This window comes from Perognathus longimembris, chromosome 13 (genome assembly GCF_023159225.1).
Source record: "Perognathus longimembris pacificus isolate PPM17 chromosome 13, ASM2315922v1, whole genome shotgun sequence".
NCBI lineage: Eukaryota > Metazoa > Chordata > Mammalia > Rodentia > Heteromyidae > Perognathus > Perognathus longimembris.
This window is the reverse complement of record NC_063173.1, coordinates 26,843,769-26,867,140: the sequence shown is the minus strand read 5'-3', so window position 1 is coordinate 26,867,140 and position 23,372 is coordinate 26,843,769. Positions and strand designations below refer to the sequence as shown.

The 23,372-nt window shown below is 41.9% G+C and overlaps 1 protein-coding gene across 7 annotated transcripts in view; it reads right to left on the bottom strand.

Moving 5' to 3' along the window:
• Nav2 (neuron navigator 2) overlaps nt 1-23,372 on the bottom strand; it is a 702,797-nt gene that overhangs the window by 214,366 nt on the left and 465,059 nt on the right. For all 7 annotated transcript variants that reach the window (XM_048359787.1, XM_048359783.1, XM_048359784.1 and 4 more), the window contains exons 4-5: nt 15,963-16,035; nt 5,230-5,488 (exon numbers count right to left, since the gene is read on the bottom strand). In XM_048359787.1, coding sequence (XP_048215744.1) covers nt 5,230-5,488; nt 15,963-16,035 — 332 coding nt within the window. The remainder of the gene's footprint in view (nt 1-5,229; nt 5,489-15,962; nt 16,036-23,372) is intronic.

The window sequence follows — 23,372 nt, the reverse complement described above, 5'->3', positions numbered from 1 at the left end:
AAGGATATAGATATTTGCAATTTATTTCTAGTCTTAGGAATATATTCTCCTAATGTTATAGAAATAACCATTTGAAGTCTGTTGAAAGATGGGGCATGTTGGTTCACATGTGTAATCCCAGGTGGAAGGAAGATGTAGAAGGATCATGATACAAGGCTGGCAGAAACAAAAGCATGAGACTTTATCTGAAAAATAAACTAAAGAAAAGTATTGGGGCATGTCTCAAGTAATAGAGCACACATCTAGGAAGCATGAGGCTCTGAGTTAAAACCCAAGTGTCATCAAAATTAAAATAAAATCTATTAACTGTAACTTCTCTGTACATCACTTTGACAATAAATAAAAATTTAAAACAACACAAAAAAATCTATTGAAAATTCGGGGTGCTTTTTCTTTAATGACCATATATTGGGACAGATTCAAAATGTTTATTTGGACCAAACAAAAGAACAAGACATGCTGTCTGTGCAAAACAAACATTTATCATATATGTATGCAGTGCTAGGCTTGAACTCAAGGCCTCACACATGCTAAATACTTTACCACTGAGCCACATCCCATCCAGAAATATTTATTTTTCCTGTGTCCATTGTTCTTGTACCATGTTCATAAAAAGATCTGAAGTAAGAAATACAATGTTAGTTTCACTATTTTGAGTAAGTAGAGAGATGAGAAGTGAAGGGAAAAAAACAAATCCACTTTCTGGATTTTTTCTAGTACATTTAAATTATATGAGGTAGACACAGGTGGAGAGATAATGCTTCTCTCTAGTCCTATAGACTGGTGAAGAAGTTCATGGAATAAAATCAAGCTCTCTGCCACCATGCAAATTGTGGGAAGACCTAAAGTGAATAGGTATAGTCAATTTCCTCAGTTGTCTTAGATAGTTGCTTATATCTTCATACCAATGTAAATGATTTCCTTTGTCTGTGATTTCTTTTTCACAACTCCTATATTAGCAGACTTTAGGGAAAGTTGTCAGTTTTTGTTTTGTTTTGTTTTGTTTTCCTCCCAGTCCCGGGGCTCGGACTCAGGGCCTGAGCACTATCCCTGGCTTCTTTTTGCTCAAGGCTAGCACTCTACCACTTAAGCCACAGAGCCACTTCTGGCTTTTTCTATATATGTGGTGCTTAGGAATTGAACCCAGGGCTTCATGTATGCTAGGCAAGCACTCTACCACTAAGCCACATTGCCAGCAAAAACCAAGATTATTCTTTAGAAGTAAAATTAGAAACTATCAGAATATAATGGATACAACCACTCATCTGCAGAAATAATTAAGCCTGGTAAGATAAAGGACATATATTTACTCCAAACTCCAGTCCTTTCAACCACTTTGTAGGGTGCTAAAGTCATGATGGCAGAGACTACTCTACTTAGGATAAAAGGATAGAAAACCTTGGCTTGAGTTATGTGACTGTTTTGTTAGGTAAAACATTTATTAAGAGTAGGATTTCTGGGCTGAGAATATGGCCTAGTGGTAGAGTGCTTGCCTTATATACATGAGGCCCTGGGTTTGATTCTTCAGCAGCACATATATAGAAACAGTCAGAAGTGGTGCTGTGGCTCAAGTGGTAGAGTGCTAGCCTTGAGCAAAAAGAAGCCAGGGACAATGCTTAGGCCTTGAGGTCAAGCCCCAGAACTGGAAAAAAAAAAGTAGGATTTCTTTTTTCTTATTGAGAGATAGATATTCTGCTGGAAACCTCTGATTCTTTTAAGATGACAAACATCTAACATGGAAACAGTAACACAGTAACACAGCTCAGTGACACAGTGTTTCTCAACACATGTTCCTTGGAACACTGGACAGTAAGATGCTTTATGAAATATGAAAAGTATTGTAGCTTTGTGTAGAATGCTAATATCTCTATCACTTTTTACAGGTTTACAACATACATCTATTACTCTCTTGGCTTTCTCATCTGATAAATCAAACCACCATTTACTTAACAGCTTAAGCTAGAAATCTGTTTTTATACGAGTTCCTCTTTTTTCCCCTCACTCCAGAGAGTGAATCTATTTTCAGGCCTTAAGCTTACAAAGTGAATCTATTTTCAGGCCTTAAACTTACAAAGTATCTTGCCTATGTCCATCTCCAGCCCTGCTCCTACTGCTGTGGTCCCAGCTATCCATGATCTGCAGAAGGATATGCACTGGACTCCTTTATTTCATCCTTTAGCTCAAACAGCCCAACAAACAAAGATGATTTTTTTTTCCCTTGTGCTAGGCCTGGGCCTGGGCACTTTCCCTTGAGCTTTTTTGCTCAAGGCTAACACTCTACCGTTTGAGCTACAGCTCTACTGCCTCCTTTAATTGAAGATAAGAGTCTCATGGACTTTGCTGCTAGGGCTGGCTTTGAACTATGATCCTTCAGCTATCAGCTCCTGAGTAGCTAGGATTACATGCATGAGCTACCAGCACCTGGTACAAAGGTGGTTTTTAAGAAATGCAGTCATCTTCTACATAAGGTCCTCCCATGGCTTGCTGGTATCCTTGCAATAAGAGTCTAAACTCTATTTGCTCTTTAGGCAGCACTCTGTGGTCTGGCCTTAGCGCCTCAACAACATCTAGCTATATTCCATGGCCAACATAGCAACCCTTTTTGCATCCAAGCTATGTTCTCTCTGCCTTCACTTTCTAGCATGTCAAGTACTCTCCTACCACTCTCCTCAGTACCAGCTTCCCTCTTTGCTAGATTACCACAATTGAGGTTTGCATCCTTATTTATTTTCATTTCTCTCTACTTATGCGTCATATCCTGAGAGAAAGCGTCCTTTCAACTCAATCAAGAATAGTGGCTCAGTACCTCTGAATTCCATCTTCTTCTTATGGTACTTATCTCTGTTCTCTCTCTCTCTCTCCTTCTGTCTTTTTTCTTAGTAGTTCTATGGTCAGGATTTCTTGCTTGCTTGGCTTCTTACTCAGCTGGCACTCAACCACTTGAGCCATATTTCCAGCCTGGATTTTTTTATTTTTTGCCAATTCTGGCTGGGGCTTGGATTCAGGGCTTGAGCACTGTCCCTGGCTTCTTTTTGCTCAAGGCTAGCATTCTACCACTTGAGCCACAACGCCACTTCTGCCTTTTTCTATATATGTGGTGCTGAGGAATCAAACCCAGGGCTTCATGTATGCGAGGCAAGCATTCTACCACTAGGCCATATTCCCAGCCCTCCAACCTAGATTTGTGATATTTTGGATACAGTCACACATATCTGTCCTGACTATCTTTGAATCAGAATCCTCCATATCTCAGCCTCCAAAGCAGCTAGGACCTCAAGCATGAGCCACCTGTATCTGGCACTTATCCCTTTTTATTTGCTTATTTCTCAGCCTCACCAATAGCATGCATGCAGAAAGCAGACCCTTTAGTCATCTTAATCATCACTGCCTTCCAACGGCTTACTTAGCACAGTGCCTGGCATGCAGAAGGATTTATAGTAACTAAATAAGGAATGTATATTAGCAGTTCCAAGGATCAAAGCAGACCTAAAAGAAGGTTACAACAACCCAAAATGTCTCCTCATATCTACCCTGCCCCCTCCTAGAACCTTTTCCTGTAAAATAATCTAAGCAGGCATCCCAGGGAATGCCTGTGCATTCTGTAAAGCACAGTGTAGGAAGTGATTAGTCAAGTAATTCAAGGCCAGCAGGGAAATTCTGACCAAGGAATAGCTCCCATGCACAGAGGCCTGCAGACAAAGAGTGCCATGTCTGAGGGCTGCTTGGCTGTATTTTGTTTTTTCCTCAGGGCTCAAATTTCTCCGTCCTACAAATTTCCATATTGGATAATCAATTGGGAGACCTGATTTACATGATATCCATTACTGCTGCTTTAACACTATCACACCTGACAAATTATACTTCTTGTGGGGGAAAAAAGCTGCAGCCACCTGTAAGGTAGCTCTGGACTTTGCTTAGTACAATAATTGATAAAGGGTATCAAGATTTTCAAGGAGTGTTGTGATGATTACTTCTGGTGGTTTGTGGCCCTGGAAAGAATTTTTTTCAGCACACACTGGATGAAATCAAGCAATCAATTAGATCAGTGACATTTATGTTTTATAGCTCAAGACTGCTGGATGTTTAAAGTAAAAACAATTATTATGCACTTTTCTACAGAAGTTTATCATGAGTTAAAATGTTTCTAGTTCCTAATTCTCTGCTCTTTAAAAAAAATGTTCAGCTATTAAAGCAAATGACTTGTAAGATGTCATATATTTAACTGGTAGAAGTCATTTAAAACTTTTGCTGAGTGTTTGAGGAATGTAAGTGTTTCTATAGTTTCAGACAAGGTTTCGTATATTCTGGGCCAGAAAATGTAGCCCATTTCATCCTGTTTCATGAGTTACACCTTGACCTAACTTTTTATGTAATATAATTGAGCTTACTTGATACCTAGGGTTACTATTATTAAGCCTAGTTGACCAGCGGTAGAGAATACAATAATTTTTTTAATATCGTTTTGGGTTAGAGCACAGATTGCTGTAAATAGGGTTGTAATCACTCCAATACATAAAATTAAAGACAGTATACTTAGGGTAGGAGATGGTAACTATACAGACTTTCTGCCTGTGTATCATTCTGTGCTGAAATCCAGTGGGAAGCATCAGTCCTTCTGGGAATGGCAGTAAAATCTAGGCCCTAATCCTGCAAAGCAGGGTATTGGGGCCTTTCCCAACTAAGTTCAGTACAACATGAATCCCACCATCTAAGTCCAACAGCCATGTTCAGTTACTGCTCCCATGGGGGATACTGCTTCTCTCAAGAAACCTGGCTGGTTCCTCAACTAACACTAATCACCTTTCTCTCCTACTGAGTCTACTTCTCTTCTGGCAAAGCAGAGGCCTCTGTTAGAAGAGAGAGTTTGCCTCCATTAAGTAAAATGAGTTTCACATCTAACTCTGAACACACAAAAGGGGCCTGAAGTCTATTTTAGGGGCTACTTATTACATAGGAGCATGTATTCTTATAGGTCAGAGTGGTGGCAAGAGTAGTTAATTAGCTTTGACGGCTGGTGATTCTGACTTATAAAAATACACATCTCTGCCAGGCACAGAAGGAGTCCCCTTTGTATACATTTCAAGGTCATGTTCATTCTATATGAATTTCCAAGAGGTCTTAGCATCAGAGAAGCTTGACTGAAAACCACAAGACAGTAGAAGCTATCATGTAGACAGTGTGGATCAGGACACCTAAAAATCAGAAATATAGGTTGGCAAGGAGCCCCACCTGGACTGCATTTCAGCTTGTGCTTTTGCTTGCTGATGTGGCGCTGTCTGGTGGGGCTGGCACGGGGGTTGGGGGGTGGCTGGCACCTGTTGCTGAATTGTGCCAGTCTGGCACTGAGAGGGCACCCCAGCCACCTGAGACCCAGCAGGTGGCAGAGGGGATGAGATGTGTGGCTTCTGGGGCTGCTGCTGTTGCTGCTTGTATCGGGAGAGGCTGAAGAAGAGACCTAGAATGGCCTTGAGGTTTCCATTCCTGATTTCTGCAAGAAAATAAAGAGATTCTGGTCAGTGAAGCTCTTTCTTTTTCCTTCCATTCACTGGGCTACCTCAGCCCTTGTATGAGTTTAATTCCTTTAGGACATGACAGACTTCCTGAACAGTTAATTGGTATCACAGTCAATTAAAATCAGGCCTAAACCACAAAGAAATTAGCTTATTCTCCCCACTGGGATTAAAGTGGATATACCAGGCAAGTTAAGACTGGATATCTGGCAAGTACCAAGAGGAAATTCTCAGCAAGGACACCACTGAAAAAGCAAGCAGCCCCAGCAAGACTGTGCTTGTTCTTAAGGCACAGCAGTTGGCCCTGAATGAGTTGCTCTTTGGCTCTAGCGGAGACGCACAGGTCTTGTTAGCTCAGCCAAGTCCATGTTCTAAGCCTCAAGCTACACTGAGTGTGCCAAGTGGCTGCCGTCCCATCCCAATCCCTTGCTCAGCTTTATCCAATCATGTTCTTTTAAATAAAGGTCTTACTTGCCCATTGAATAAAGAATTCAAAATTTGGGTAGGTGTAAAGAGGGATAGATACACTGTAATAACTTGTTTCCATAAGAGTCCCATGCAAAATATCCCCTAAACTAAATGAGTAGAGTGGGAAGAATTTTTTAAGTGCCAGATAGTACTTTTCCTATGTGAAAATGCACTTGCCTCAAGGTATACATAAAAGGTTGTGGAGACAAATAAAATATTTATTTGAAAGCAGAGGTTATAGATCTCAAGGGGTTGCTTCTTAGGCAATTCCTCTTTTTATATGGCACTTTTAACACCAAATGCCAATGGCCAGAATCTGAACTGGCCCTGAGGGTGAAGTACAGGGCCACCAAGCATGATGGACAGAAGAGGATACCAGAGAGGAAACAATTAGTCTCATCTGCTGTGCTGCCACCTAAGAATGCTTTTCTTCTTTTGTACTGGCAAAGAGGTTAATAGGGCATGGGACCAAGGAAGATTCAGGAACCTTGCTTTAGGGAAGAGGTAGTTTCTCCTGGTAGGAAGTTACATACCTCTAGTTGAGCCTCTCAACTAGGAAAGCCCATTTAGGAAGAAAGTTGGACTTCTTTCTGAGCTTGGAAGGTATAAATGGAGTTCTTTTGGAATAAACCCTCTTCCGTGCAACCAATCAGGACCTTGGGACTGATGTGATTTGCATATTAGAGTGAAGCACATTACTTCCTGCTGGAGCAGCCCTTTCTCCAGGCCCTGAAGCAATGTACAGCATCCACACTTCCAGAATCCTGCCTTTACTCCACACGTTGGAAACAGAACAGTTTCAGTTTGCTGAGTAGTGCTGAGTAGTATATTTAGAAAACCTAAGCTGTGAGTTCTGATCTATACTCTACCATTGTCTAGATGTATAACTTTGGGTAAATCACTTAATCTCTCTGGGCCTCAGGAAAATTAACACAGCCTGTACTATAATACAAGGTTGTTTTACAGATAAGATGGGAGCACATATGTAAAAGTGCTCTGTGAACAGTCATGTTCTTCACTGCTCTTGGTTATTTTATGAAGACAATGGTTCTAGAATCCCAATTAGATTGCCGTGTAGCTCAGTTTTATACTCTACAAATGATGACTTTCATGGCACAAACTTCTAATTTATCATGTAAGCCACAAGATCTTTAGAGTAAGAGCTATTCATGGTTTAAATTATGCCAGGATGACAAGAGTAAGCCCGGACTGACATAGCCAAATCAGGATGCTCAGCTACTGCTTATGAACCACTCTGTTCAATGCAGACAACAGAGAAAGCCTCACAGAGGTGGGCATCCCCCTAGCTTCTTTGGGGGAAATTCAGTTCTAACTCTTAAGTTGCTTTCTTCTTCATCCCAAGGAAGCCAAAGATGCAGCACATATGTGTGGCCTTGTTTCCAAACATCCAGATTAGTCACATATCTCAAAGAGTGCGAGGCTGAGAGGGATGAAATAGCTGGCTGCTTACTTTATTCATGGGAAAACTGAAGCAACAAGATGAAAGTGGTTGGACAGTGACAGGAGAAAGGGGCAGAATCAAGATGAGCCAGACAAAAACTGACCTGGAGATTAACACCTTTGAAGGAACTTGGGAGAATAGACAATTGTTTTTCAATCATGAATTCATTGGAGGATATACGTGTGTGTCTGTGTGTGTGTGTGTGTGTGTGTGTATACACATACAGACATGACTCTAGTCATGATGATACATACAATCCATGTAAGATTATTTACTGCCTTTTATAGTTATCATGTTGTCATAAAGTTGATATTAACAAGGGCTACTACTAATTAGCGTGCGTGTGTCGGGCTAAGGTTGTCACATGCATGATTCCCTTCAATCCTGATTACCTGAGCAGTGAGTATTGCCATCTGTCTGCTACTAAGAGCAAAGAGGTTCAAAAAGGCTTTATCTCAGCTCCAAGGTAATAAACTCTGAAGCAAGCTGCGATTTGAGTCTAGGTTTTGTGCAGCATGAAGTCTGGTTTCCTAATGCTGTGTGACTTGGCTTACTAATATTTCCATCATGTGTAGTGAATTAAAAAGCAGACTAGATAACACTATTTGTTAAGCCAACTAGCTGGTGGGCATATAAATATTCTTTATTCTTCTGGTGTGTCAAACATTCCATAACACCATTTTTTTTAAACACACAAGAAAAATAAAGAGGAGGAACTTACTTCAGCAAATCCAGAGTCTCATGGTTTGTTCACTGAAACGAGTAGGGATATGCATGTTAGCATCTCCATAAACTACAAGCCAACTCCAGTGAAGACAACTAGAGCCAGTCTTGTCACATTCTCTAGCTACTGTGGTCATCAAATCACAACTGTTTCTTCCTTTGTCCCCTAAAGCACTTTTAGCTGTCAAAGAGCATAGTGCTCCTACAACAAAAATAGTTTTCCTTAGAAGGCAGCATTTTTATTATAAAGATCATTGGGTTTTGGAGCTTGAGATTGAATCTCTATAGTCTATCACTTCTAGGCTTTGAGTTTTATCAAAATTAAACCTGCTTGAGCTTCAATTTTCTTTTCCTGTAGAAGGAACATACATTGCCCTGCACCTTCCTACAGGCATTCTACAACAAGTAAAGATTAAATAAGGAAAGTGAGTGCCAAGAATCTAGGACACTGTCTGCTTCTGCACATCCCACTTTGGCTTAGAAAATATAGTCTCTCTCCTCAGCTTCTGTTCAGGGCTCTGCACCCAAAGGAAGCTAAAGAAGTTGGTCTATTCTCCACATTTCCCCTGTAGGCCACAGACACTAGTGTTCAGAAGAAAACCGGTCATGAGCAAGCTATAAAAACTCAATGGTAACATTCCTTCCGGTTTTAAAATTAACTTTATAGTAGGACCACACAGTATATCTATAAAATTAAGTGTGAAATTCAAGGCTTCTTAGCAAACCTAATCTTAATTTTAGAATAGTTCTAGTACCCCCAAAAGATTCCTCATGCTCAATTGTAATCAATTGACAAACCTACTCTCAAGCAACCAGTCATTTGCCTTCTATTTGAGCCTCAGTGCCACTTCCGGTTTTCTTGTGCTTAATTAGAGATGAGTCTCTGGGCACTTTCCTGCCCAGGCTGGCTTTGCACCCCAATCCTCAGATCTCAGCCTCTTGAGTAGTTAAGATTATAGGTGTGAGCCACCAGAGCCTGGCTTCTAGAAATTTTATGTAAGTAGAATCATATATCATCTGTAGTCATTTGTATCTTGTTTCTTTTGTTTAATGTTTTTAAAGTTTGACTCTGTTAAGAGGCCTCATTTCTTTTTTTGCTCAAGGCTAGCACTCTGCCACTTGGGCCACAGCACCACTTCTGGCCATTTTCTATATATGTGGTGCTGATGAATCGAACCCAGGGCTTCATGTATATGAGGCAAGCACTTTTGTCACTAGGTCATATTCCCAGCCCAAGAGCCCTCATTTCATTATTTTATTTATTTTTGTGGGTGGTAGGGCTTGAACTCAGAGTCTGGGTGTCCCCGAGCCTCTTTCTGCTCAAGGCTGGTGCTCTTCCGCTTGAAACACAGTACCACTTCCAGTTTTTTGAGTAGTTAAGTTGGAGATAAGAGTCTCACAGGGATTTTTGTTTGTTTGTTTGTTTGAGCTGGCTTCAAACTGAGATCCTCAGATCGTAGCCTCCTGAGTAGCTAGGATTACAGGCATGAACCACTGGCAACCAGCTGAGCCTTATTTCTTATATTACCTTATATTGCTCATTATATGGACATACCATATTTTGCCTAGCCATTTCCAAGTTTATGGCCATATGAACTGAATTTTGCTTTCATATCACAAAACTTAAGACTGGTAGATATCTGAAAGCCACACAGCATATATCATGGGTGGTCCATAACAGAGAGTATTCAAAATAGCTAGACTTGTGTTCTTCCCACATTCCCAACTGGTATTTGTCTATGTGCCAATGAGGCCTGAAGAGCCAGCTCCACACAGGAAGTCTAAAAACAAAATCCCACAAGAATGTTTCCCTCGTGGAAACATTTTCTAAGGCTTTAGAAACAGAGCATCATTTGCATCTGGTCAACTAGCCTCACCTTCTTAACTTCTAAAGAAAGAGGGAAAGCACAATTAGAGACAGGACTAGTACAGGACACTGGCTAGCGAAACAATGGACTCTGCTCTTGGGGCCACTTTCATGTAAACTGAAGGGCAAATTGAACAGGCCTACTCCAGCTGCATTAGATGTTAGAATGCATTAATGCCTGAATGCAGAAGTTCATTTCTGATTGGCTTCTTTGTCCCCATTGGTTGCAACTCATCTCATGATGCAATAGGTAAATCATGGCATGACTACTATGTAAAATAAGAGTTATTTTGGTTGAACATTTTAAAAAGAGGTCCCTGTCTACAAAGATGTATCTATTATTCTATAGTCTAATACAAAGGAAAACCTTCTGTGGGGTAGAAGGAATTGGGAACCAAGGTAGGTGCTGCAAATGGCCAGAACTCCTAGCCAATTTCCTTCTACCATACTTGCATAAGGCCTGACCCACCAATGGGAGATGGAGATTGCAGATTCTGTATCAATGTTTGTACAGATGGACTGGCTGCATAACTGACATGTGCCACCCAACCTTCTGACTCCCTCTTGTAGCCCTCTGTTGTTAATCCTGCCAACAGTGCTACCCCCAGGGGAGGTGGGATGAGAGTGTGGAAGCAGAGCCTATGGGACCCCCTGCATAGAGGGACAGAAACACTTCTCTCAGTTCCACACTCAGGTGATGGGAGTAGGGGGAACAAACTTCCACCTCTGCCTTCACCCTTAAGGTCTAGAGAGACCCTCAGATTTCTGGCTCAGAATTAAAGCAGGAATAAGCTCAGTGTCTAGGTTTCTGGCCATCATTTAACTTCAAAAGCACATTCTCTTTCCCAGAGTCACCCTGAAGGATCATCCTGCTTACATTTTCCCATTCTTCTAGGTTGCTAAAGAGCCCCTGGTCCCTGTTCCACCTGTGCCTCATCTTTTGCTAAGACTTCCCTTGACCTACATTTCTGCCTAGTAGATGATTATTCACCTTGAAAACCTGGGAAGCATTGCCACTCTGGGAAAAAGCACTCTAGCTATCTCAGGTGGAACTGATCTTTTTTGGGGTTGTTTCTACAAAAATCTATGCTTCTCACAAATACAGTTCTGTTTATTAGCTAGACTCAAGACAATCTTGTCTGACTGACATGACTATCAACAGACCCCAATACCTAGCATTATGCCTGATACATAGTGTGTGACCAGCAAATGCTTATGTTTGTTGCACTCAATTGAATATGCCTTACCCCAACCTGTACTTCTTCACTGCAGGATGAAGGACGCAGGCCCAGATGGCACACAGCCCAGGTGTTTTCAAAATGGTCCGGGATAAATGCCATCCTTTTCCCAGGGGCAGGGAGACAGATGGTTGAGACAGGTGGAGTGTGAGTAAGGAAGGGTTGGGAGGAGCAGATCGTGAACATCACCCCAGGGCAGGGAGGCCTAAGCTCACAGGACTTGGGCAAGGCTCTAAGTGCAAAGAGATGGGCTGGAGCTTCAAGAGCAGAGGAGGTGGGAATCCAGCAGCACCTCCACAGGCTCAGTCACTACAGCCTCTGCCCCTAGGCAATCGCTGTCTAAGACTGGAACAAAGGTACTCTGTGGTTCTCAAAGAGGCAGGTCAGGGCAGGCTTGTGCTGCTGCAATGCTACAGGACAGGTGCATACACTCTCCCTTCCAAAACCAGCTTTTAGTCACTGGGTAAGGGTGGAGATATGTATGGGGCTTTCCAACTGCTAGCGTGTTTTCATATGAGAAGCCTTGGGGCACTCAGTCATCTTCAAAAGGAAACAAAAAGCATTAAAACTATGGTTATTTATTTAAAACACTATGCTGTTTTTCTGGAGATAGGCAGGTCTCTTGAAACAGGTAGAGATTACTAACCTACTGGAGAAAATAGCAAATCTTTGAATTGACAGATGGGGCAGCTTAGCAACTGCCTTGGGGGCCTCCCTCTTCTCCTGTGTGATTTAACCTATCTGGGCCTTACCAATATTGACTTCATGTTGCTGGGAAGTGGGGGAAATAAGTTTTAAGTGCTTAGTGACTGATACATGGTAGATCTCAAGAAATGGTTTCTATTCTGTAATTTTATAGGACATTGAATGAAATAGTTGCTGTGCTCAGAAAATGTAACTAAGGCCTAATTTGAGGATAAAGGTTTTCAAAGATTCTTCTCTTTGTAAGTTCAAGGAGATGACAGGAAATGGGGCCAGTTACCTTCCCAGAGAACACAATAGTTCAGAATCAGATTCACCACCAAATACCATTGTCACAGTCCCTCTCATTCCCAAAGAAATCAATAAGGCATAGTATGATGATCTTATTATGTAAGGTCTAACAACAGAATGTCATTGTAGGAAGGCAATGCTTGGTAATTATGGAGACAGGATATTTCCTCCTCTTACCAGGGCGATATGAAGGGGAGACAAGAGAATAAAGCTCTGAAAGAATCACTCAAGGGGGCTGGGGATATGGCCTAGTGGCAAGAGTGCCTGCCTCATATACATGAGGCCCTGGGTTCGATTCCCCAGCACCACATATACAGAAAATGGCCAGAAGTGGCGCTGTGGCTCAAGTGGCAGAGTGCTAGCCTTGAGCAAAATGAAGCCAGGGACAGTGCTCAGGCCCAGAGTCCAAGCCCCAGGACTGGCCAAAAAAATAAAAGAATCACTCAAGATGGGGGTGACTGCCATTCCAGCCCCAAGGTGCAAATTTGCTTAGCTGAGACTTGGTTGATCTGCTTCTGGGCCATAAGAGTCAGGAGCAAGACTCAGAAAGATATTGAATGGTGGTGGAGGGGTTCTGCCAGGTGACAAGAGTTCTGTCCACTCGTCACAGCTTCCTGCTGGGACAGCATGAGACATTGGAGGACTTCTGGGACTATGTTGAGATTGCTAGCTAAATCTCCACAAAAGGTGATCAATGCCTGAGTATAGATAGCACAAGACAAGTTCCTAGTCAGCAGGGTGGAGCCAGCTACCCAGACAGTAGCAGTTATGGCTACCAAGAGGAGGACAACTACCAATAGAACTTTGCCAACTCTGCTGCCCTAGTCCTGCAGGCTTAGGCAAAAAAAGCAAGAAAAGAGAGAAAAGAAAGTCAACCATTCCTCCTCCCCCATATTTCTAAAGCCCTTGCACTAGGGGCATGGAAGGAAAGACTTTGGAATAGTTTGCAATGGAAACTTAAAAATGTATAAGATTGGGCTGGGGATATAGCCTAGTGGCAAGAGTGCCTGCCTCGGATACACGAGGCCCTAGGTTTGATTCCCCAGCACCACATATACAGAAAACGGCCAGAAGCGGCGCTGTGGCTCAAGTGGCAGAGTGCTAGCCTTGAGCAGGAAGAAGCCAGGGACAGTGCTCAGGCCCTGAGTCCAAGGCCCAGGACTGGCCAAAAAAAAAAAAAAAAAAATGTATAAGATTGAGTCATAAATATGGACATTAAGGATTTCTAGTTACTGAATGTGACTGAAAGGTCACATGGTTAGTTATCAGTGAGTTTTGACTCATCAGGAAAGATGAGACATAACATAATACATTGAGGTAGTTATTGAAGTACCATAAGCCACATCATAGATATATCCCAGAATTGATACCTCACCACACTGCCAGGACATTCTTCTATATTCTGAGACTTATAGGTCACCCAGTCAACAAGGAATAGAGGGTTGGGTGTCTCTTTGCATGATGAATATCCAAAGGGGACACAAAATCTCCCAGCACTACAGATTAGAAGGCATTTTATCTGTTTATAGCATGGCTAAAGTTTATTCATATGCTCTCCCACAAGACACCATGAACACGAACTCTGAAACCACATAGGTCGTAGCCCAATCTTGGCTCTGCCACTACAGTGACATGTCTCAGGGATTTTGCTCAGCATCTCTTTAGGTCAAAGTTTCTTCATCTGTAAACTAGGGATGTTATAAACTCCAGCTTTAGCTGTGAAAACTAGAGCCAATATTAAATCCTTAAGAGTGCAAGTGGTTTTATTCATTTAAAAATACTTGTTGCATATGTTTTAGGGCACAGGGGATGGAGCAGATGGGAGGAATAATAAGCCATAAGGTAGAATAATGGGTAGGTGGTGAGTGTCTAGGGGTCCCCTCCAAACCTGGAGGATAAAGCAGGCCTGCAGAGTCTGTTTTTCCTGGGGAGGGGGCGAGGGTCTTGCTGCTGGCACTCTAGTGGGGGGGGGTGCAGGGACAGGCATGAACATTAGATCCAATCTCTCAGAAGGGAGGAAGAGTATCTCCTGCTGCCTGCTGGTCAGCATGAGAACTGTCCACCAGGAGGAAAGTTGTGGTCCTCTGAATGGGAATAGGAGGCTGTACTGACCCCTGGGCCTCAAGCAATTCTCATTCTTCATGGATGAGGACCCACCACTCCAGGGTATAAAATTCACCAATGATGCTTCAAGTAAGAAATAGAATGAGGGCTGACTACAGCTGCTTCTGAGCCTTCTGGAAGCAGTGCAATCTTGCCTTCCCAGAGAAAGGTCCAGCACATTAGAACTTGCAAAAGGAAAATCCCAACAGTTCCATTCAAAGGTAGGCTATGTTCAGTTGGCTTTAACATCAGCCACTTACTCTACCCACTCCAATGCTGAAAGAGACTATGGCTCAGAAATACAGTATAGCCAGAAAAAAACAAACACAAACTTCCACCACATGGCAAAGGCAAGAAACAGGCCCCACATAGAGGCCCTTATGTTTGCAACTTACCAGCTCCATCTGGCTGTTACTTTCCACACTGCTTCCCTCTGTCCCACCCTGACTACTGGGGTCCATGCTCCCATGCATCTCTTCCAGAAGCACCTTTATTATGGAAAACTATATCATCTGAAGCCCCAGTTGCTCTACCTGCTCTGGGAAAACTGGAGGCAGGTGCAGCCTAATCAGTTTGGGAGGATGCCGGGCCTATGGTAGCTTCTGAGCTGGCAGCTGCTGGTGTTTACTAACAGGAGAGAGAGGGAAACATTCCAGGTTAAAGTGTTGCCTGAGGAAAATGAGAATTCTGACCAGGCAGCTCCAGACCAATACTTGAATAGCAAAACACCAGCAAACATTAATGTGCTAATTGGTCACCAAATTTAAGTTAATTAAAAACTTAACAGGATGTAAAAGCACAGTATTGCATTCATAAATCTCATAACTTTTGCTTTTTGAGAACTGGGATTTGAACTCATTGCTTCATAATTGCTTGCTTAAGACTCTACCATTTTCGCTATGCCTCTAGTTTTACTTTTTGCTCATTATTTTGGAGATAGAGTCTCAAGGACTTTTCTGCCTAGGCTGGTTTCAAAGTGCTATCCTCCAGATTTTAGCCTCCTGAATAGCTAAAATTAGAAGTATGAGCTACCAGCACCTGGAAAGCTTTTTTTTTTTTTTTTTTAAGATCCTGGTATTTTATCTCAGTGCCTCAAGATTACTAAAACTGGCACTTGAGCCATACCTTTCATGATTTTAAAGGGTAGCCTCTTTAAGAGATAAGGATTAAATATTTTCCCTTGGGAACTGTATAGTTGAAGTATGTTGAAGTTGAACTACAGTTTTTTTTTTTCATACGTTAGGCATTGAACTATAGTTTTGTGATTGAATATTCTCTTTCCCGCAGAGAAAGCCTAATTTGATAATCAGAAGAGGCACATGAACCAAGTAGGTCCTTCTCCTATTGGAGTAGCTTCTCTTTGCCACACCCTCAGTGTCTTGCAGATGGGACTGATAGAGTGGCTACATTCTTAAGAGTAACTTCTTTGGATATAATAAGGTTGGCATTCTCAAGTCTAGGTAAGCACTGAGGTGTCTGAAGGAAATCAAAACCAGAGAAGCCCACCAGCAGCCCTTGTCTTGATTGTAGTATTGTCATCAATAGGTGGGTGTTGCAATTGATGAAGACACAATTCTCTAACAAGTGCTCTGACTTACCTTCTGCAGACAGTCCCTGGATGTTTATTCCCTTAGCAGCCAGGAAATTCAAACAGGCATCTATGTTTTCAATCTATAGGGGAAAAACGAAACAATATATGGTTAATGAATATTCAGCCTTTTCCAGAGCCATCTCTTATTACGATCCAGGAGCAAACCAAGTACTATAAAAATAACTACGGTTGGATGGATGGGTGCAGGGTAGGACTCTCCTTTGTCTGTTCTTGTACAGGAAAACGTTACCTAATATCCCAATCACTTAGCGCCAAACGTCCAGGCCTTGGATTGCTCACAGCTGCCAAAAATAACCAGGGTGGAATGAGAACTTTCATCTTGATCAATGTTACCGGTGCAATCCTAAAAAACTTGAGTAGTTGCCAGAAAAATAGAGGTGGAGACAAAGCTAATGGATCCACCCATCCACCAGCAGCTGGAAGAAATTTCCAACCACCGGAGAAGCAAAAAGGGAATGTACAAATGGTGAATGGAGTTTCAGCAGGAATGTGGGCAGTATTTACTCACAAAATTCTCAGGATGTCAGACATTGCAGATGACAAGGGAGGACTATGACCTCTGAATCTTTTTGTCCTTTGTACTCTCTATATAAGAAGGGACCTACAACCACAGTCTGGGAAGCATAGCATGTTTGCTAGGGCTGATGCCAAGGCCAAGAGCAAACCAATGTCCAGCTCTCACTAAAAACCAACAGGTCATTTCTAAGGGTCTAATTTCACTTCAGTTGTTAGGACTAATTAGCTTCTGGTTTAAAAGAAATTGTTTTTGTTTGATTAACTGAGATTTTAAAAAGAAATTGCTTTTTAATCTGGTACAGCAATCGGAAAGATTTTGTTAGTTTGTATCTCATAATAAAAGAACTCCCCTCCCATCCATAGCTAGCCTACCCTCCCCCCCAAGATTATTCAGGTTCCATCAACATTTTTATGCTGGAGCTCTACCACTTAAGCCACAGCTCCACTTTTGGATTTTTGGTGGTTAATTGGAGATTGGACTTTCTTTTTTTTTGTGGCCAGTCCTGGGCCTTGAACTCAGGGCCTGAGTACTGTCCCTGGCTTCCTTTTGCTCAAGGCTAGCACTCTGCCACTTGAGCCACAGAGCCACTTCTGGCCGTTTTCTATATATGTGGTGCTGGGGAATCAAACCCAGGGCTTCATGTATACGAGGCAAGCGCTCTTGCCACTAGGCCATATCCCCAGCCCGAGATTGGACTTTCTTGATTGAGCTTACTTTAAACTGCAGTCCTCAGACCTCAGCCTCCTGAGTATCTAGGATTATAGGTATAAGCCACTGGTGACACCATGCTTCAAATAAGTATTTAAACCATGGAGTTTATTTTGAACTAGTAAATGTCTTTCAGAGTATATACACTACCCTTCACCAAGTGCTTTCTTGACATTCCTCATGCCAACAGAAACTGTGAGGCATCTATCCATATTTTAATTGACATTACTTATAATCACAGACTGTGAGGCATCTAGATATAAAAAGCTCTGATTTGAATACAGTCTGGCTTCAAAGGAGTCTTTCTGAAATTCATGTCCATTCATCCACTGATGTCTGGTATTTTCCTTCTCTACCCTAGAGTCTATAGTTTCCAAATGTGTGTAAGTAGGCTACAGGGCACCTTAGTGAAAGAAACTATGCTGAACTAACAAGCAGAATATACTCTGTCTTGTGCTGGAGGTCTCTCTGTCCTTGCACTTTGGGCACCAATCTCCAGCTTCTTCTCAACATTTAGCTCTCCTTGCAGCGTCTTCATCTGCCAGTTATTTTTCTCACCCCACCCCCAAGAATATTAAGCGAATTCAATTTCTTACAAACTGAGCAAATGCTGAGGCTGTAAGTTATAGTTGCTACCACCCCAGGAAATCATTCCTTATACAGTTGGAAGAAAAGTGAGGTGTTTTTTTTTCCTATTTTCTTTTTTTCCCCTAATAGCACTGATGTTTGAAATTGGGGCTTTGTACTTACTGAGCAGATCCTCTACCACTTGAGCCATGCCTCTAGCCCTTTTTGATTTAGTTACTTTTTAAGGTAGGATCTTGATTTTTTGATGGGACCAGCCTCAGACCAAGATCTCCCTAGGTATGCCTAGCACTTAGCTGAGACCACAGGTATGCACTACTGTCTCAACTTATTTAGAGTTGGGAGAATCTAATTTTTTGTGCAGTTGTATTCAAACCATGATCCTCCTGATCTCTGCCTACCAAGTAGCTGGAATCAGAGGCAAAAGCTACCATGCCTGGTTAAATTGCTTTTAATCTCTCCTTTCTTCTGTCCACCCATAGAAATACTGACAATAATGAATAAGTACTGTCATCTTGAAAGGAAGGATAAAGGGGGAGAGGACGGAAAAGAGAGAGGAAAGGAGGAAAGGAAGGGACCGTTTGCAAGTGCCCTGCAAACTGTGTTTTAGAGCAACCTGTTTCTACATTTAAGTGCAATAAAAATTCTCTCAATTATTTTCCCCTATTATAAAACTCTGCTTTTAAGTACAAATGGTAACTATGATACTATTTATGATGATGTCTTGTTTCTGCTGTTTGTACATAATGATACTATACCCCCAACATCCAAAGAAGATTGCTGCCCCCACAGAAACACAATTACACACACACACACACACACACACACACACACACACAAAATTCAAAAATTTAGTTTCTTCTTTTTATTTTACATGAGCTCTCACTATGTTGCCCAGGCCAGCCTCAAACTCCTGGGCTCAAGCTATTGTTCTGCCTCAGTCTCCTGAGTAGCTGGAACTACCAATATGCATCATTGTACCTGGTTGAAGGTATCATGATTTAGATTATGATGAAATTCATTTTTTTTTTTTTGCCAGTGCTGGAGCTTGGGACTCTGGGCCTGAGCACTATCCCTGGCTTCTTTTTGCTCAAGGTTAGCACTGTACTCCTTGAGCCACAGTGCCCCTTCTGGCTTTTCCTATATATGTGGTGCTGAGGAATTGAACCCAGGGCTTCATGTACACAAGGCAAGCACTCTACCACTAGGCCATCTCTTTTCCTCCTAGAATCCTATCCTATACCTTTAATATCTTGGATAGAGCTAATAAGATCAACTTGGGCAATTACGTCCCCATAGAAAAAGAGAAAAAAGAAAATCTAACTATCCATGAATCTTTGTTAATACATTTTTTTTTTGCCAGTCCTGGGGCTTGAACTCAGCACTTGAGTACTGTCCTTGACTTCTTTATGCTAAAGGCTAGCATTCTACCTCGAGCTACAGTGCCCCTTCTGACTTGTTCTGCTCACATCATGCTAAGGAATCAAACCCAGGGCTTCATGCATGCTAGGCAAGCACTCTACCCCTAAGCCACATTCCCAGTCCCTACACATATTTTTAATGGTACATTCATATTTATTGTAGAGAATGTCATGTAGGTAGATTGTTATAGGTAGGCAATGTTTTTGTTTTTGTTTGGCAACAGTGTAGCAGTGAGACAGTGAAGAAAAAGAGTTAGGGAATGTAACTCATTCAGAGCTTTGGCCTTAGCCTATCATGCTCTGGGTTTAATTCTCAGCACCAGGGAACAGAGGGGAAAGAGTGCCACCAACATATTAAAGAAAAGCATTGCTCAACTACAATAGTGCATTTCTATAGCACTCTCTTTCCTTCCAGGAAAAATAAAATAGATTTGTTCATCATAGTTACTGTGCACTCAAGGAACACAGCATTATCTAAAATACATAGTTGTGTCTTTGTGCAAGGCTAGCCTTGATATATTCAGCCAACTTTGGAGGCTTATATAATCTTAAATTCTATTTTAAAATGGTAGATTACCAAATATAGGCTACCTGGTATACTCCCTCTTTTACTTTCTTAAATTCTATCATTCTTTCACAGATTTAATGATTTTGCCTAACACCTTTTCTGCTAGGTAGGAGAAAGGTTGGAGAGGGAACAGCTTGGTTGTAGTGGCAACCTGTTCCAATGAGGGCAAGAGGTTGGTATTACTGGCTAGAGGGTAGATGCTAGATGATACTAAACATCTCACACAGGTATGTTCTTCCTAGGGAAGAATTATCCAATCCAAAATGTGGACAGTACAGAGCAGGAGGAAGCTCCAGTTGGATGATTCTTGTATCAACTTCAGTCAAAATAACTGTGTAGTTGTCTGCTTTCTATCAGGCACTAGGCTCCATTCTTTTGATAGGTGTTGGTTTCAGTGTGTTGGAGACAATGAAGTAAGATCAGACTTTAAAAATTTTTATTTTAGTGGTACTAGGGTTTAAACTCTGGTCCTTGTACCTGACTAGGCATGTGATTTACCACTGGAGCCACACCCCTAGTCCTTTCTGCTACTTTTCAGAGGGAATTTTATGTTTTTGCCTGGGCTGGCCAGGCAAAAACTCCTAGTCTCCACTTTCCATGTAGCTGGGATTACAGGTATGAACTTCTGTGTCTGGCTCAGATTAGACTTTTGAATGAAATTATCAGCAATGGCCTAGCTGGGGTCATCCCCAGCTAGGTGGTCGACCTTTGTATCATAGTGACAGGGGCGTATAGACACACAATCCTCCTTTACAGAGTTCAGAGCCATCCCACACCCACCCCAATTGCTATCTTTTTCAGGGAGAACCAGAACCTATAAGTATGGAAAATACTAGAAAGTTTTATCTTAAGGTAGACAAGATATCTGGGGGAATAAAGAACACTGTCAACTAATGAGAAGATGAAATACAGATTGCACTTCCAGAAAGTGTTAAAACTAAAAATAAAAACATGGTCATCATTTAAAAGATCATTCATAAGCCCATCAAGCACCCTGGATTTTTCCCCCTCTACTATAAACTCTGTTCACAGAAGGAGTTCAAAAAAACATTCCTCAAGTCTGAAATCCACTCTTTAATAATGTTCCATTAAGGTTAAAAAATCGCTCCCGACAAGGCGGCTAAGATCCATGCTCTTTTCATCTGCACCCCAGGAAAAGAGTGAGTCTGGGGAGCAGAAAAGGGTCAGATCTGAATTCCAACCTCCTGCTTCATTTGGAATGAGATCAGAAGGGGAGATGAGTTCTTTGATCCCGGCCTTCTTGTGATTATAATTCACCTTACAGTTTCCCTCTAAATACAGTACAGGTAAACAATCCATCTTTGGATATTGTTGAAACTGAAAGGCTCTATTCCACCTCAAGAGGGGTATGGACCCAGCAGTAGCACCCCCAGCACTCATTACAGAGCAAAGATGTCCTTATGCCGTCTCTAAGGAGTCTCGTGGCTCATGTGTGATCCAGACACTCATCATGAGATGAGGATCCTGTTAAAACTGGGAGGCAGAGCAAGGGAAAAGACTCTTAACCAGAAAAATATGTAAATACAACCAGGGACGTTCATTAACACATAGTGGCCAATATAAACTACTTTCTAAAATTAGCTGGGAAAAAAAAAATCTGTGCAAAGTCTGACATTCCAGTGCCGCTGAAGGGAGGCAAGAACTGGGTGAGAAACTATAGTAATTGTTGCCATAGAATCAGCTCAAGTGCTCTGGGATCTAGTTGCTGGAGTCTTCAGCATTAGTTGGGGTAAGAAGCCCAGTAAAGGGGCCATCATATGGCCTAAAGACACTGGGAGCAGAAGAACACTAAATGGAGAGAGACAGGAAAATGTGACAGATCAAGCAAAGGATGTATCTGCCCCAAATTCCCTTCATTTTGGAAGCAAACATGGTCTCTACCTATGTACTTCTTTTTCCTAGTCTTAGCTGACTCCTCCATTCTCAAGTTGAACAGGTTCTTAACAGTCTCTAGATTTTAGGTTTACAGGGCAACTTTCATGGACTGTATATGTTACAGCCTTGGCCTCCTCCATCCACAAGTCCAACCTTACCCAGAGAGCCAGAGAACAAGTAGAATCCAAACAAATGTCACACAACTGGAGAGAGTAAAAGAGAAGAAACAAATGGAAAACTTCACATTTCAATCATGATTAAGACTGGCCTGGGCCTCATGATAATGTAAAATATGCAAACCTCGGAAGTACTGTTGTACATCTCTTTGGTAGCTTAGAGACTGATCAAATACCATCTGTTGTGGCAGTTGTCATGGCAGCATTTTTCTCTGAATACCAGTGTAGCTCAGTGCAAAGCACATGAAAACTGATTAATGAAAACGAAGACCATCTCTAAGGGAGCTACTGCAGCCCAGGAAAAGATGGTACTCGAGGCATCCCAAGTAAATTAGGTTTGAGGAGTAAAATGTTTCTTATCATACTGCTTGAAGTATAATCTCTACTCCAGAAGGAGGGTCAATTAGTTGTTGCTTCAAAGTCCAGCACTGTTACAGCTTTTTATTTTTCCCAATCGAAATGCCCAAAGCCTAGGTAAAGGGAGATCCAGATTCCTGGTAAGGCTAAGTAAGAATTTACACATTCTGCTGATTCTAAAAGTGCTAGTGGCCCATACCTCAGGATGCTGGGATCTAAGGATATTAGTTCAATGCCAAGCTGGGAGACTCATCTCCAATTAGCCACCAGAAAACCAGAACTAGAGCTGTGGCTCAAAGTGGTAGAGCAGTAGTCTTGAGCAAAAAAAAAAAAAAGTTCAGGCATATTGCCAAGGCCCTGAGTTCAAGCCCCACAACTAACTGAAATAAAATTATAAACACAATACAGCTAGTCACCTGGTGGCTTACGCCTGTCATCCTGTCACAAGGCTGAGATCTGAGGAATGTAGTTCAAATTTAGCATGGGCAGGGAAATCTGTGAAATTCCCATCTCCAACTAACCACCACCAACAGGCCAGAAGAGGAGCTCTGGCTCAAGTGGTAGAGTACCAGCCTTGAGTGAAAAAGCTACGGACAGCACCCAGGCCCTGAGTTCAAATTCCAGTACTGGCGCAAGCACGCACACGGGTGAGCGCATGCGTGCACGCACACACACACACACGCGCGCGCGCACACACACACAGAGCATAGAGCACAGAGCACAATACAGCTTTAGTAGGAGGAGCCTTTAGTACATGCCAAGTACATGTGAGCCTCATATTTGATGTTTCCATTTAATATAAAGAAATCATCATCCATTCATTTATCTGTTCATTCATTCATAAATTGTTACTAGTGGCAGTGGTTTTTGTTTTGTTTGGGGTTTTGAAAGTGAGCTTTTTGTTTGTTTGTTTTCTGTTTTTTTTTTTCTTATTTATTGTAAAAGTGATGTACAGAGAGGTTACAGTTTCATACGTTAGGCATTGGATACATTTCTTTTAAAAAAATTTTTATTGTCAAACTGATGTACAGAGAGGATATATTTTCATACGTTAGGCATTGGATACATTTCTTGTACTGTTTGTTACCTCTTCCCTCATTCCTCCTTTCCCCCTCCCCTTTTCCCTCTCCCTCCATGAGTTGTTCAGTTGGTTTACACCAAACAGTTT